The 15178-nt window shown below is 41.8% G+C and overlaps 1 protein-coding gene and 1 long non-coding RNA gene across 3 annotated transcripts in view; one reads left to right on the top strand and one right to left on the bottom strand.

Annotated features, from left to right (window-relative positions):
* The window catches only part of LOC142886795 (CUB and sushi domain-containing protein 1), a 237083-nt gene extending 232309 nt beyond the window's left edge, over positions 1–4774 (top strand). The window contains exons 73-74 of one of the 2 annotated variants that reach the window (XM_076023957.1): positions 77–139; positions 2133–4774. In XM_076023957.1, the coding sequence (XP_075880072.1) occupies positions 77–139; positions 2133–2292 (223 nt within the window). In that variant the 3' untranslated portion in view covers positions 2293–4774. The remainder of the gene's footprint in view (positions 1–76; positions 140–2132) is intronic. The other variant, XM_076023968.1, reaches the window with a different exon arrangement.
* Positions 4775–6891: 2117 nt separating this feature from the next.
* On the bottom strand, positions 6892–12342 carry LOC142887865 (uncharacterized). The gene is made up of 3 exons (XR_012926610.1): positions 12000–12342; positions 11734–11791; positions 6892–7213 (listed from the first exon to the last, which is right to left on the bottom strand). It is a non-coding gene; the product is annotated as an uncharacterized LOC142887865 (long non-coding RNA).
* Between the last annotated feature and the right edge of the window lie 2836 nt (positions 12343–15178).

Below are 15178 nucleotides of genomic sequence, written 5' to 3'. Positions count from 1 at the left end.
GCCTGACCTGCTTGCGTCTCTCTTAGCCGTGTGCCATGCTAGTGTTTGTCTTATTAAAGCTGATGGTTGTATGCAGGACATTGTCTGCTGACACAGATGACAATGAGAGACCAAAAGACACCTGGGGGCCAGGCGGCAGGTAAGACTGGCACCTGTCATTCACCCGGTTACCGGCAGTAACCGGACCGCCGCCGCCGCTGCCGCCGCTCCGTCCAGCTCCTCATCTCTTGTTTTAAGCTTTGTCGGCTCTTCTTTTTGCTGTTTAGTATGGCTGCACAGTTGTTATTTGAATCACCGGCGAACATATCCTGTCAGCCAAAATGAATTTTAATTCTGCGGGGAAATAAGATTAAAAAAAAAAAGAGGAATCTCTTTCTGCCGGCTGTGAGTGATTGGAATGAAAAGTATTTTTTTTTCCTTCCCCTTTTTTGTAGACAGTGCAGCCCTACTGTGTTGTAACAGCAGTCATCCAAAGCAAAAGGGCATCATATTTTTGTCTTTGAGCTCATTGTCATCTCTCTGTCAGCATGATGTCATTGAGAAAATACTATCTTGAATATGAACCAGAGCATATGCTGCTTCGCTTTCATGTCTATCCTTCATTTTATTCTTATTATTTCTTTTTCGAACTGGACCTTTGCGGCAAGAGCATGGTTGAATTCGGTATTAGAAAGATAAAAACCTTCTCCAACCTTGAGCCAAGTCGACAAAGAGGAAAACAGTAGCGTGATGCAAGGAAGCAGTCACAGGAAGGCAAGGCTTAAGTGTGCTGACCTAAATATCTACACACCATCTTTGATCACATGCAAACAATCAGACTTAACCTTAACTACAGGTACTAGTCAAGGTGTTTAAGGTTGTGTGTGTGTGTGTGTGTGTGTGTGTGTGTGTGTGTGTGTGTGTGTTCATGCCTGCTGTTTTGTAAAGTAATATGTTGAGCATATAGTTTAGGTTTAGTAGGTTTAGTCGCTCCCTCGGGTTAGATTTTCCTCACTTTACACACACACACACACACATGGGTGCACACATACACGCACACACACACACACACACACGCGCATGCACGCAGATCTTAATGAGGTCAGAGTCAAAGAGTATTTCAGCTGCACCGCCCCTGCCTGTCTAATAGTTCCACAGGGTTTGGGAGTAAGTGATTATATCTAACTGGATTAAAGGACATGATTATCCCAAATCTGTAATCTGTGATAACCAGAAGAATTAGGGAGAGGGTGGTTCACGTTTCACTGGGTATCTCTTGCCACCGAGTTAGTATTTCAAGAACATTTACTACGGGTCGTCCTTTTGAATGATGATCTATTCCTTTGAACTCCAAACCACTGGGTGCCATTGGCAGGATCAGTATGCACTCGGACCCAGTCGTGCTGCGGCACCAGACGCGCACTGGATGGCTAAACCACTGAAGCGGAAGGTTGTTACGGTTTATGCTCTCGCTCCTCCAGTCGGTCTTCCTGCAATTTGTCAGTTTTAACAAGACACCTGCTAAGTGACAGTTTATTGCCAGAGTAAAAGTGCCAGCTACCGTATGGAGGGAGGTGGCTGAGAGATGGTTATTTCACGATTGATTTTTTTTTTTCCACTTCTTTGACACTGGGTCAAGTACATATTGGTCTTGTGCTCTCGTACAGCACTGCTGTCATTTCCAGACCCTCTGGCAAATGCAATAAGAGTGAGACATTTATTCTTTCAGGTTTGATCGGTCATCAAATTGTATAAAGTGTTCAGTTTAAAAATCCACTTATTTCGACTGCTTCTGCATTACTTTTGGCTGATTGTGGTTTTCTGCTGGATGGGTAACAGTTTGAGGGTTACTTGTTCTCCTCCTGCAACACTTTGCTCATCTACTGACTCCTTTATATGTCATATTCAACTATTCAACTATTAAGTCTTTTATCATGTTAATATTGGACAAATCTGAGCAATAAACTGAGATTTTTGAATGTGTTTTCACTGGTTACGGCTGATAGTGACAAAGGAACATAAGTGGATGTTTTAAAATGTCTTGGTGGGGAACCTGTCAATCGGCGCTTGCATCCTTTTGTCGTATCGTTATTTCCTTTGTCTTTGTGTCTGCTCGCAGGCAGAATTACATCTCTTTCCTTTTCTTTCCACAGGACACGCCCAAAGGTCCAATTCAATGGCTATGTTGGCCATGAGAGCTCCAATGGCCAGGCGTCGTTTGAGAACCCAATGTATGACACCAACATGAAGCCAACCGAGGCTAAAGCTGTCCGATTCGATACCACACTCAACACAGTGTGTACGGTGGTATAGTCCAACAATCCTGCCACTGCCTACACAGTGGATCCACCCAACCTCGCAGTCGCACTCTGTGGCGTGGGGTAACCCAGCAGAGGGGAACAAACAAATCATTCAATCTTGTCACCATGAGCAGCCTGTGTTGTAGCGTGTCGGTCCTCGATCGGCAATGTAGGCACAGCCATGCAGTTCTGCTCATCCTTCAACCGAAATGATGGCACCACCTGTCCCCGTAGTCCGACAGAGCAAAACATATTGGAGCCAGAGAGCACGGGAGTAGACCAGGAGGCCGCAACGGTGATGGGTAATAAAAATGCATACCATCGTGAGGATCGACGTTGGGACCAGAATTCCTCTCAAGCAATGCTTGCTATGGACGCGTGTGACCAAGATAACAATGACACAACTATTTGATTTCTTCTGAGAGTGGCAACCTACTACTGAAATTCTTTTCCACTGTCATTTGGCCCCCGTAAGATGTGATACCCTCCCTGTTTGTTGATGGCTACTCAACCTAGCTCCCCTACCCCAACCTGCCAAGGGGTTTACCCCGGCTAACCCAATGCCAAAATCTGCACAGTGGTGCAGGCATATTAGCCAGCCTGCTGCAGGCCAGAAATGGGTTTGACAAATGTAAGGTTCTACTCTCAGGGGAAGTACACAAGACTGTTCCACTCTCTCAAGCCTCCAGACATGGCCCAGTGGCAGGATGCTCCCCACTATATACGTCGACAGAAAACCACTGTTGCTGTCGGACCAAGAACCTCCCACTGAACTTCCATCACACTGGACTTGACGGGACTGGTCGCTATGACATCCAGAAAAAAGTCGATGACAATTTCACACAGAGCAATTCCTTTAAAAAAAAAAAAAAAAGAAAAAGAAAAAAAAAGATCCTCAAATGACTGAGTGTTATTGTTAGGATGAGTGCAAGGAGTGACTTACCAGTGCCAGGCAACCAGGGTTGAAAAACTCACAGGGAGATCTAAATGTTTGATCAAACCTACTTGGTTTGCTAGAGAAGAACAATCACAGAGTTGGATTGATTCATGTAGGCTGATGTTAAAATCAGTTCTATGATTGTGACTGCCACTTGCTGTGTTGCCTTTGTTGACTATGTCTACCTACAGTATTTGGCTACCATTTCGACTTCAACGTTTCAAATCAAGCATTTTGCCAATGCTCTTTTCCTAGGTTTAGTCTGAAGACATATGAACAAGTTCCAAATGGGAATTTGGACATTTTCACTATATACGACAGAGCTACTACAGACACATGCGCACACAAAAAAGAACGATCCTATACACAGTACAATTGTACTTGACAGACTGTGAAGAACCAGAAAACCAGACATGGGCTAGCACACGCAGTGCGCTGGTTTTTAGAGATCTGTCTTTCCCAATTACACAGTCGGACAGCTGATTCCTGCTCTTGAACTAGCCAAGACTCTGAGTTTGGTGGCAGAATAATCGAAAGCCCGGAGGCAATAAGCTGTCAAGATCGTCGACCACTGCAATCAGATGGGGCCAAATCCAGGAAATGATTTATCCTCTCCTGACTGTGGTTGGGGTTTCCAGTCAAGTGATGACTGATGTTGTTTTTTTTGTTTTTTTTGTTTTCCAGCATACTCTCCAGCCAGTAAAACAAAAATGGACAGATTTATACACCAACTGATTAGGCAGACAGACAAATGGGGAGATTGACACCTGTGTCAGTCATTGTGTGAACGAGAGACAAGGACAGATTGCAATGGAAAGAGACAAGTAGTTGTCTCTTTTTGTCTCTTCTGATATTTTTCTTCAGTGAAGATATTGATGAACAGACTCCATGTTCAAAAACCCAGTGGCCCCATGGGACTTCCCAAACCACTGCTGCTGGGAAACCCAAAATATAAACTTTATATGAACTCTTAAACCGCACAAATTTTGCACTAGTGTGTTTTTTCTGACTGGGTTATGAAAAAAAATAATACTTTTAGGGTCTGAACCGGGTTTGAAAATGAGTACATTCTAAAAAAAAAAAAAAAAGAGAGAGAGCGAGAGAAAGAGAATTTATCAAAAAAGCTTCTATCTTTAAAAAGATGACAATGTGACTAAATACAGGGTTACAGAGTGTTTGTATATACACATTTATATGTCACGCTCCCTGCTAGCAGAAGGTGTGACCACATGCTATACTTTTTGGGTTTCTTATGTTTCCCCCCTTGGCAAGATGCTCGGCAACTAGAAAGTTTCAACGCGTTTATCCATGGACCTACAGTCTCAAGGCGTCATGTGATGACAACACCCTGTTGTCATTTTAGGAACAGGGGCTGTTTCTGAAAGCTCATTCTATTGCTGCTACTGCTGTTGGACGACCCATAAAAAAGAATAAAATGATAATGATTAAAAACAAGTATTATGGTCCTGCTGAAACACCTCGCTGGTGCCATACTGCCTCTTATACTTTAACTCCATTGTTTCTGGGGCACTTTACCGTCCTTCAGAGGCACACAGAATATACACTGGTTCTTATGGGCACATTTTTCTAGTTTCTAGTAGCAAACGGCGTGAGCTCTCAGAAACACCATGTGACTGTCTCCCATGCACATGATCTTATATTTTATACACCTTTTATAAAGTGCTCGCGGCATAATCTCTTTTCGAATCGGTCACGGAAGACAGAAGACGAAACCGATAACAGACGATGACAACATGCACAATTATTGTTGTCGCTGTCTACTGCCCCCTCCCCTCGGAACCCTGCCGTCGTTTGAGAAATACCTCCTGTGCAAAGTTACATCCTGCTTACAAATGCTGGAAGCTCACTGCAATAAATACACAAGCTTAGCAAGTCTAATTGTGCATCGAGCTTATATTCTGGTATTTTGAGTCCAAATGTCATGCTATAATATTTATGAGTCTGCAAGCCCCAAGAAAACACGCCAGATTAAAGTCACTTGCCGAGCTTGTTATTTCTTGCAGTGATTCCCTAAAATGTTTTTTTTTTTCTTGAAAGATGCTGCACTTGGTTTAGATCCCAGATGTAACTGCTTTCAATGTGCATCTTTCTGTGTTTTCAGGCCTGTTTTATATGTTTGTCTCACTCTTCATCACACACACACACACACATCACTGAGGTATTTTCCTTAACCCACATCATTTTAACTGTCTAAATGCATTTTCCTTTACGTGTCCCATAGTTGTCACCACGCTGTCACAGCCCATCACACTGTCACGCTTACAAACCCAACATCGCAAATCCATTTTTGCATCTGGTTTTTGGTAAGTCAGACAATTCTTTTTGTTGTTAGTTTTGTTTGACTTTCATTCTAAAATATTCCAGTCCTTCAACTAAATTCACTGAAAGCAAAGGGGGGTCTGCATGAGAAGGTTGTCAAATTCACCTATTTTGATGTGTGAACACAATTTATTTATTTTTTTTTTTCCCCCCGAGAGGGGATCAACTCCAGACCTGAATGCTGCATATGAAAATGCCCTGAAACAATGGTGATTATATTTGGAAGCAAGACAACAGGATATTGTTGGTTTTATAATATCCATTGTTTACCTGTCATTCACAGCCTCCCTGCCAAGGTCGAAGACAAATGCACGCAGGCAGCACCGAGCTCCATAAATACAATCAGACAGTTTTACCACGAGCTAAACTCCGGCTAGACTGCTTTAAGGAGTACGTCAAGAGAGAGCACAAGTTTTTGAACAATAGTTGCCCATCTGCTCCCAAGTTACTGAGCCATGGTCTCGTGTTTTCTTTTGTTGTTCTTTTTTCCTTCTCGCTAGAGTGCACACACTGCCTTTTAATTGATTTAATTACTTCAGCTAAGATTTCCCATGGAGTCAAAAGAGCATAATAGTGTCTGATAAGTAGGACCTGCAGAGATTCCTTATAAAAGGTCTCATTTATAACGTTTAATTGCACCAATCTCCTAGTGTGACCCCAACCCTCCCCCTGTGCCCCACCAAAAAAAGAAACATCTTCTGAAGTTCCCATGGGCAGCAAGGGCAGCAGTTTCGATAGTCAATGAAGGACGACAGATTTGCTCCGCATTATTGTTTATGTTGGAAAGCCATTCAGGTCTAAAGCTGTGTTCCACATTGTCTGCTTCCATTAGTACTTCCTAGTTCAGTGCAGTCTACTCAGTGCGTCATGCACTAATGGCTTGCGTTGTCTCTCAGTGCACTCTTCCTTCCTCTACTACGTAGCTTAAAGCAGGGTAGCTGCTTTGCAAACGCTTCGCTTTTACGTTACAGAACAAAGACGGCGCTCCTTCAGCGGGTCAAGAGTCCGTCATTGGAGGCAATGTTTTTGGCCTCGTAGAGCGCAGGGACAATACTCTGAATTTTCACATACACTTTTGCAAAAAAAAGACCTAACTATTCTATTTGAAATGTATATAAACCACCAAAACGTTTTCCTTCTTTTTCCCCGCTTAAGACAAAAGGAAACAGACATTGAGCGGAAGACTCTGTATTGATTTGACCTTTGAAAGGACTGAAACTTGTATGAAGTCCAGCAAAGGGGCTCCTTCTTGAGAGCTAATCTGTGTTTCCAAGATCCCCATAAAAGACAGGACGTCTTCTTGTAAAGGGCCTGATTAGAATCATTTTGTGGTCACGGCCTCACACTGAGATAAACATTGTAAGACTGGAGATGATCTGGAGTTTCTCTCTTCATTTGATGCTGAACACGTTGTCCTCATGTCAACATTAGTGTCTAGTCATGTCCAGCATCTCAACACCAGGGTGGCCATTAATCTGCCTTCAATAGGACACATGGCCATGCAATATGGCCCTGTGTGACCTGCTTGCTTACATACATAATCCAGCCGCCTGCACGTCCTTCCTGGCTCAGTCCTTCGTGCCACTGGTCGCTCCTCCAGCACTGCTAGCATCCTGTCAACTCGCAGCCCCCAGTTTGAGCAAGCAGCCCCCACCACCTGTCACTGACCCCTACAGAGAGACAGCTCTTGGGTCATGACGTGAACTTGTTCTTTTTACATACTGGTTCTGTTTAAAATAAACCAGCAGAAGTGTGTTGGGTCTTCATTGTGAAATGTCAAATTTCACCAAACTTCTATTTTTTAAACTTTTTTATCTCTAAGTTGTTGAGCCTTTGAATAGCTTGTTATTGTTGAAACTGGGTTTGTCCACTGGCAGCGCCTCTCTTTGCTTCCATTGGATAAATTGATAGCTTTTAATCTTCCCAGTGTGTGGCTGTGTCTCTTCTTGTCAGCAAATGATAAAGTGTCCCTGCCTTCCACCCGGCATCAGCTAAATAAGCCTTATTCCTGCCCTTATCATCCACTACGGTGGAATGAAACCTCATAGTTTAAAACTTTCTTAAATATGTGAATCGTGTCACCCTCCAGACAACTGGTTGGTCTTTCTTTTTCTTTTTTTTTACACTTCCATATAATTAATGGATAAAATTGTCCTTTATGCGGCCTCATCAGCAGTCACCTCATTTTTAAAGAGCAACAGCTGGCTGCAAAAATTCCACCCACAAAAAAGAAACAAAACTTTAAAATGCCAAGGTTGTATCTGCCTTAAAGCTCCCACTCACCTCACTTCCTTTCTCAGAAGTGGTGTCGTCAGCAGTACTCACTAAAAAAAGCACCCAGGACTCTTTTAAGCGGGAAAAAAAGAAGAAGAAAAAAAGGAAATGCATGCCTAAAATGTAAATATCGCACTTTGGCTTTGTCACACAAAGTCAGATGGCGGAGACAAGCTTCACTATGAATTATTAAAAGCCAAATAAGGAAGATATAAAGATGATTAATGTCCTCCGAAAAACTTCCTGAAAGTCACAGATACCAAGCGGCGCCAGTGTCACTACGGCTCACATGCACCACTACAACCAGTTCAGGGTGCTTCTTGGATCCACTGAAACCAGTCCAATCTGCTTGTCTGTACTTCTATAACTGATTCAGTCCAGTCACCCTCTCCCTACTCCTGCAACCGGTCTTTTCTTTTTCACCTCCCTGACCCACAATAACCAGTCCACTCAGGTGTCTAGCTCCACTAAAACCAGACCATTTACCTGTCAGCACCACTGTAACCAGTCCAAATAGCCTCTTTTGACTGTATATTCATTCCACTTGGTCTTTTATCCCAGAGTCGATGTCTGACAGTCACAATTTTGCAAAAAATAGCACAAAGTCTTCATTTATGCCTTTAATTTAGGCATTTCGTGACATAATTATTATTATTATTATTATTATTATTATTATTATTATTATTATTTAAATCAAAGTGACCTTTAAATAACATGACATCTTATTTTTGTGCCACTGGATTGTGCATGAAAGCAGTAATATACTATTCATCTTATATATATAAAATATCTGCCCCAGAATAACACCATCGTAAAACTGACGTGTGACTGTGTGTGTGTGTGTGTGTGTGTGTGTGTGTGTGTGTGTGTGTGTGTGTGTGTGTGTGTGTGTGTGTGTTTGTATGAGCGCGCGCCCACGTGTGCATATGCACAATTGAGCATTCCGTACATCCTGGCTGCCTTTAACCTTCAATTACACATGCATTTCTTTTTGCAATTAGCAATTGGAAGAGTGAGAGTATTGCAGCCCTTTTAAAATGGATATTTATTTCACCGGCTTAATAGTTTGGATTGGACAACTTCTCATGCAGTACATTCAGCAAATCAATGTATTTTAAGTAACTAGCCAGTAGCTATAAATCAGGACACCCATACTTGATCATTCTATACTTGCTTAATAAAGTTTAGTGCTTTCAGCCGCACTCATCTGACAAACGCCACATGTTTTGGTTCTCATGGTCTTGATGAAATATCTTTGGCTCTTTGTCGTCCCAAACAGTTTTTAATCAAGTGAGTCGCCACCGCTGTCATTGTCCGTGTTTTCAAACGTCATGTTCACTGTCATCGCCATCATCATGTGCTGCTGAACTTGAAGTAGGTGCAAAAGAAAAAAAAAACAGTTTTGTACAGAAATCTATTTTTTATGGAGAATTTGTAAAAAACATAAAACAAAAACAAATTATTAAATATGCTGTACTTTTTATGAATAATAATGTAGGTTTTTGGGGGGCGGGAGGGAAGAATCCTGATCATTAAAGTCAATGTTTCTACCGTCACACACCATGTAAAAATCTATGGTTCCAACTAAGTATCAGTTATTAAAATGTCATATGATTTATTTTGTCCATTGCGGCTGCTTTTACACAGGAACCAGTGTGGGTGACACAGAGGGCATTTTTCCTGCAGAAGAAGCCCCTGTGTAGTTCACACTGCTGAAACATTTGCTATTTATATACGGAAACACTTCAGTTTTGAGTGATGTGTCACTTCCAGCTGCTCTATACTGAGACCAGCGGAATATCTTAACATTTTCTTGCAACATTTACTGGAGGAAAAAAAATATATACTCCTTACCTTCAAATATTTTCATTTTCGCACATTTTTGAAGGATTTTAGATGTACTTTGATGTATCTAATAAACAGAACCTTCAGAATAATGACATTCAGCATTAAAAAACAAAACAAAAAAAACACTGTATCCTGATTTTATCCATGAGGAGGTTTGAAACTACACTTGTTCTTGTGTAACTGCAACCATGGGTGGCTAATTCTAATGTGGAATCCGAGAGTGAGACAATGTTCACGGCTTTCTAAAGGAATTCAGACGACTAAACCCATTCACGGCCCCGAAATTCTGATTTCATCAGTCTAAACACAAAATAATCTCCTCACACGTGGGCCTGGAAAGAAAAATCTAATTCCTCACCTAATCAGCATCAATTTTGGATCTTACTGCTATGTTATCCGGTGACAGCAGACTGCTACTATAAAGTCTTGAACCAAAGGATAGAAGATGCCACTTTTCTGCCCGCCACCCCACCCCATCCTAACCCAAATGAGATTTTAATAGAGATCTAAGTGTTAATCAAGGATTTTACAACAAATACTGTATGTGAACGCGGCCTCACAACCTGCTGTTAAATGAGAGTCACAGTTTATCTATCAGATATTTTGAAAACCTTATTTGAGAATAAAGTTTTTTATACAATAATTGCTCCATTTTTTTTCATTTGTTTTTAATTGACCTGCTGGTTTGTTGTGTTCAGTTCAGCCTCAGTTCAGTTCTTGCCATTTCCCATCAGGTGCGCCAGTTTCGATTCCCCAACGTTCAACACGACTGCTGTGAGGTGAGTTTACGCTGTTGTTTGTCCACGTTTATTAGCCTGGTGGCTTTTCCACACAGTCGCCTGCCTCCGTGTCAGTCAGTCAATTGTTTGAACGGGCAAGATAATAGCATTGACAAACATTAGAGGTTCATTAAAGTTTTGCTGCTCATCAAAAAAACAAATATATGCTTGGTTGTCAAGTCTGCATTCAAAAAGGCAATGAGCAACCTTTGGCCTGACAATGAGGAATGTATTCATGAATGTAAGTGTTCATACATGGCGAACAGAGACTCTTCTGCATGAAGACAGTACTCACAACTTAGTCAGCGAGTCATATTTTTTGGTAAAAATGGTTATGTGCGAAAGCTTCTTTTGTGCAGGTGCCACTTAACTAGTATGAGTTCACTCCAACCAAGAAAATCAAAAATTTTAAGGCACCTCCTCTCGGTAAAATACAAGTAAAAAAATAAATAAATAAAAAATCCCAGAAGGTGATTTTAAAAGGATGAAAGAAAGAAAAAAAAACATGAGCGCAAGCGCTCAGACTTGTTTGTGTTTGTTTTGAAGGAGCCTGGGTAGAGTGTAGCGCGTAAAAAGTTGAAGCTAACTTGCAAAACAAGGTTGCGAGTTGATTCAGAGGTGTGTGTGGGGGGGGGGGGGGACATGCGTGGGCCGATGTGCCTCCAGGGCCGCATGTTGTTTTTGAGGTGATGTTTTTGAAGAATTTAATGCCAGTTACAATATAAAAGGCTAAAAATTAAAAAAAATAAATAAATAAGACGTCATCATGAAGAAATCGTTGGGGAAGACTTGGCGCTTCAAGACGATGGTGTTTGGAGGGTGGATGAGTTTTCATGCTAGTTTTGGTTCAGTCAGTGCCGCAAGACTTGAACAGATGCGACAAGTGACAGGCATTACTAAATAAAAACGTGAATAAAATGGAAAAAACGAAATGAATGAAATAAAATAAACTACGAAGGAGGACTGGATTAAACTCGGTCAGACTAGATCGGAGACCAACCTACATTCAGTGGCTGCTATCATGTGATCAACCTGTTAACCGTAGACTGGCTGAATTCCGCCAGATTGGCTATCCGAAGTGAAGTTGTAAGTGGAAACAAGTGAATATTTCAGCCGCTGTTTAAATATTTATAGGAAAACTAACAAGGCAGAAGAAGCTGCTTATTTTTGGTATTGTCTCATTTGGGCTCATCTGTGACAAAAACAATGCCCTGGTTTGTGGCTCACGACATGTCAGACATCGCGTGACAACTCAAGTCCTCCACAGGTTCTTTACCTTTACTCTGCGACTTCTCCTTGCTTCCAAATGTCAAGGGACATTAGGGGGCGGTATTCTGAATAAAAAATACAAAAATACAAAAAACATAACTTACCATCCGAGTAAACATGTTGCATCAGCTTTGCACTAAATTCAAATAAAAAATAATCAGCATACAATGTCTGGCAGGTGGATGAGAACGGGTCCTCGTGAAGCACAGGTTCTTTCTTTTTTTCTTTTTTCTTTTTTCTTTTTAACATGTGAGTTGGATGGAGTGTTCCTACCTGTGCTCCCAGGCTTGTTCGTGCTGCCTGCTGCCGCATTCATGGTTGCTCCAGGCTGCTTCCGCATCGCACTCTCACATGTCACTCTGCTCTTCCAACATCATTCACCGCTCTCAAAAAAAAAAAAAAAAGGTGAAAGAAAAAAAAACGTATTTTCTGCTCAGCTCATGGGAGGCGGCCACCGTGTACACATCGTTCAATTGAATTTCTGTTTTGTTACCCGTCTCTTATGTGCTCTCTTTGTGGCTCTCGGCTGAATGTCTGACATGTTGGCTGAGGTTCTCGCACAGTTAAATCAGTGCCAAGAGTAGACTCCAACAATATTTTACTTTTATTTTTGTTTGTTTGCCTGTTTGTTGGCACTCGGCCGACACAACATGGTGGGGAAACCGCTGTGGTACAATGCTGAAGGCGGCAACAAGCAACCGAAGGGCAGGTAAAGTTAGCTACCAGACTAATGCTAGTTTGCTGTTGTTTTGGACCCGGGCTGTGTCTGGTTCCTGTCGCCAACCGTCCCTTAAAATACAGAATTTCCCGTATTTGAAAATGAAATGGTACGTCCGGTTTTGAATCGATATGGGACGGCGTTTACCGTAAATTTATTTTCGACGCAAACTTACGTTCGTTTCCATAAAGTTTGCGTTCAAAACCGTTAGCCGCAGGAAATGCCATTGCGCAACCCATTCACAACAAAATGCGTGCTGGCTGCGTAGCTTGCGTAGAGTAGGCTGTCAATCGCAATTGGTTGTTCTTTTCAGCAGCAAACGAAAAGGGCTGAGGCTCTTTATCACTCTCCACTTTGAGCGGCCCTGTTCAAAGTTTTACCACAATGTTTTGAATGACAAACTGCTCCTCAGTGCTACAAGAAGTGAGAAGAAGTACGCTTGGAAAAATAAATAACACAGGTGGGGGGGCGGGGGGGTTGTTAACCTATGTCTACTGTTCCACACAGAAGAAAACGAAAACTGTTGAACTGATGACTGTTCATGGAAGATGGATGTGGCAGTGAGAAGGAGGAATGTTTTACAGTTAAATTTGAATTATTGGCACACCTAGAATTTTAGGGTTGTTTTTTTTGTTTTTTTAATGAATAAATAGGACACATGAAGTAATGTGTGGTGCCACAAGGTGCATCACTGTCCTGAGTTGTACATTTGCTTTATTTATTGAATTCCTTTGTAAAAGCCATCCATCCTGCACTTTATTGATTGCTGTGTGAAATGTGTTCAATTAAAAGATTTCAAGACAGTTTAAACATTCAACTTATTTCTAATGTTTATTGGTAAGGAAGCACTTCGAACCATGTGAACCATATACTTTTTTGAAACCCCATTTTAGGTTATGATCTCGCACTCCTGCCGAGCCACTGGCCTGTGATGACCATGGCCTCGGGCACTGCGGGAGGCCTCCTTTATTTCTCTGAATGAAAGTTGGCATCACTATTCCAGTGCCTGATGAGATAGGACAGCTACTTGTCAAAAACAGATGCGCTCATAACGTGGGAGCTAATTATTAACAGAAAATTTTGGTTTTATTACCACCAGTCAAAAGAAATGAAAGCAACTTTTGACACCTGACATCACTATCTCAGCGTGCTGTTGTGGAGAGACAGCACTTCCCTGTTGATACTCTGCTGTCGGCTCCAATGAAAATGAGCCACGTGAATGTAAGTGACAGCCCCTGACATTGACTCTTTTTGGGAACATGTTTCGATTGATTTCTTGAGTTGTTGCTCCTTTAGTTGTCACTGAAGTAAGGGAGCTCTGGTGGCCCCTTCAGGAGGCGTTTTGGCAGTTTCTCACATTTCAGTTACCAAGACGTTGTGACCGTCATTCCAACGGCCTTCCAGGGACAGCAGTACTGTGGAGAAATAAAACACATTTGGATCAGGTTTCAGATATGTATATATTTTTTTTTATTTGTCAAATTTACAAGAGCATTCAGCCAGTTCATTGGTGTGATGTACTTAAACCACGTGAGTGTATTTTGCCCCGGACATCTTTATCCCACTGTCATGAAATGCTGTGCAGAAAAGAAATCCATCAAAAAGCACGTTCGACATTTGGTTGGTTGCTAAATATTAAAGGGTGTATTAAAGGATTTGGTTTGTTATAAAGCTACAAAAGCTGACTTCTCCAGTTTGATATACCATTTTACCCACTCACAGGGAACAACTGAGTGATTGGAATACATCTCTGAATTGCTTCAGGTGCCTTAGAACAACCTGGAACTCCAACTCGTCCCTAAACTGCAACACGAACACCATGTTTTCAGCCAAAATATCCAGTTTCACCTGATAACCTGCACCTGATAGAAAGGTATCATATAAGATTCAGGAAAGTCACATGGATTAAAAAAAAAAGTCACAAGAGTTGTAATGAAACACAGTGCTATAGAGAAAATGGCTGAAATTTGATTTTGAGAAAAACTAATCTTGTGTGCCTACTTAAAGAGGCAATAAGCGATTTTAATCATCGTCAGATATAAGGTTGAAAGAAATTGGTTTTGAAGCTTTGGTGGTGTTATTTCATATGGGGCAGAGCGTAACACCACACATTGTCGCTCGTTGTCGATTCCGAGCCCTTTCTGCCCTCCTGTTTTCAAAGCGAAACTGACTGCGCGTGCGGGTGAATCTCCACCCATCGGAACATTTGTCCCAAAGGTGAGATGCTAAATGCGCCCTCCATGAAGCGCAAATGTCGAGTGAACGAGCTGGACATGCTAATGTTTGCTAAAGTTGCGTTGGATATAATCCTTGGCCCCCTTGGAAACACAACATGGCAAGTCGAGCGCAATTGTAGCTGCATGTCCGGCTTGTTCACTCGACATTTACACACTTGTGGCATTATGTCCTTACATTGGCACTCGGCATTTTCCTCGCTCGCTCACTGGCTCTTTGTTCCCCTCGCAAATGAGACGAAGAAGAGGGTTTTGGTATGCATTCCGAGTTTGGTTGCATGGTGCATCAGGTAAAATGCCCCTTAGAAATTCCACTATTTAGCATCCTTTTAGATATTTTTTCAACATCTCACTGGTTCTACAATGTAGTTTTTCAATCACTTTTGCTGGCCAGGTTTGAAAGTTTAACTTGTTTTTTTGTTTGTTTTTGAAGAAGACGACTGAAGAATCTGTTTCTTTCTTCAGTGGTTTTGCTGCACCTTCTTTAATGGTTACACTAC

This window comes from Nelusetta ayraudi, unplaced genomic scaffold (assembly GCF_046127955.1).
Source record: "Nelusetta ayraudi isolate G7.1 ecotype Tasmania unplaced genomic scaffold, CSIRO-AGI_Nayr_v1 ptg000002l, whole genome shotgun sequence".
Taxonomy (NCBI): Eukaryota; Metazoa; Chordata; class Actinopteri; order Tetraodontiformes; family Monacanthidae; genus Nelusetta; species Nelusetta ayraudi.
The sequence above is the reverse complement of the archived record's forward strand: the minus strand, read 5'-3'. Positions and strand labels throughout refer to the sequence as shown.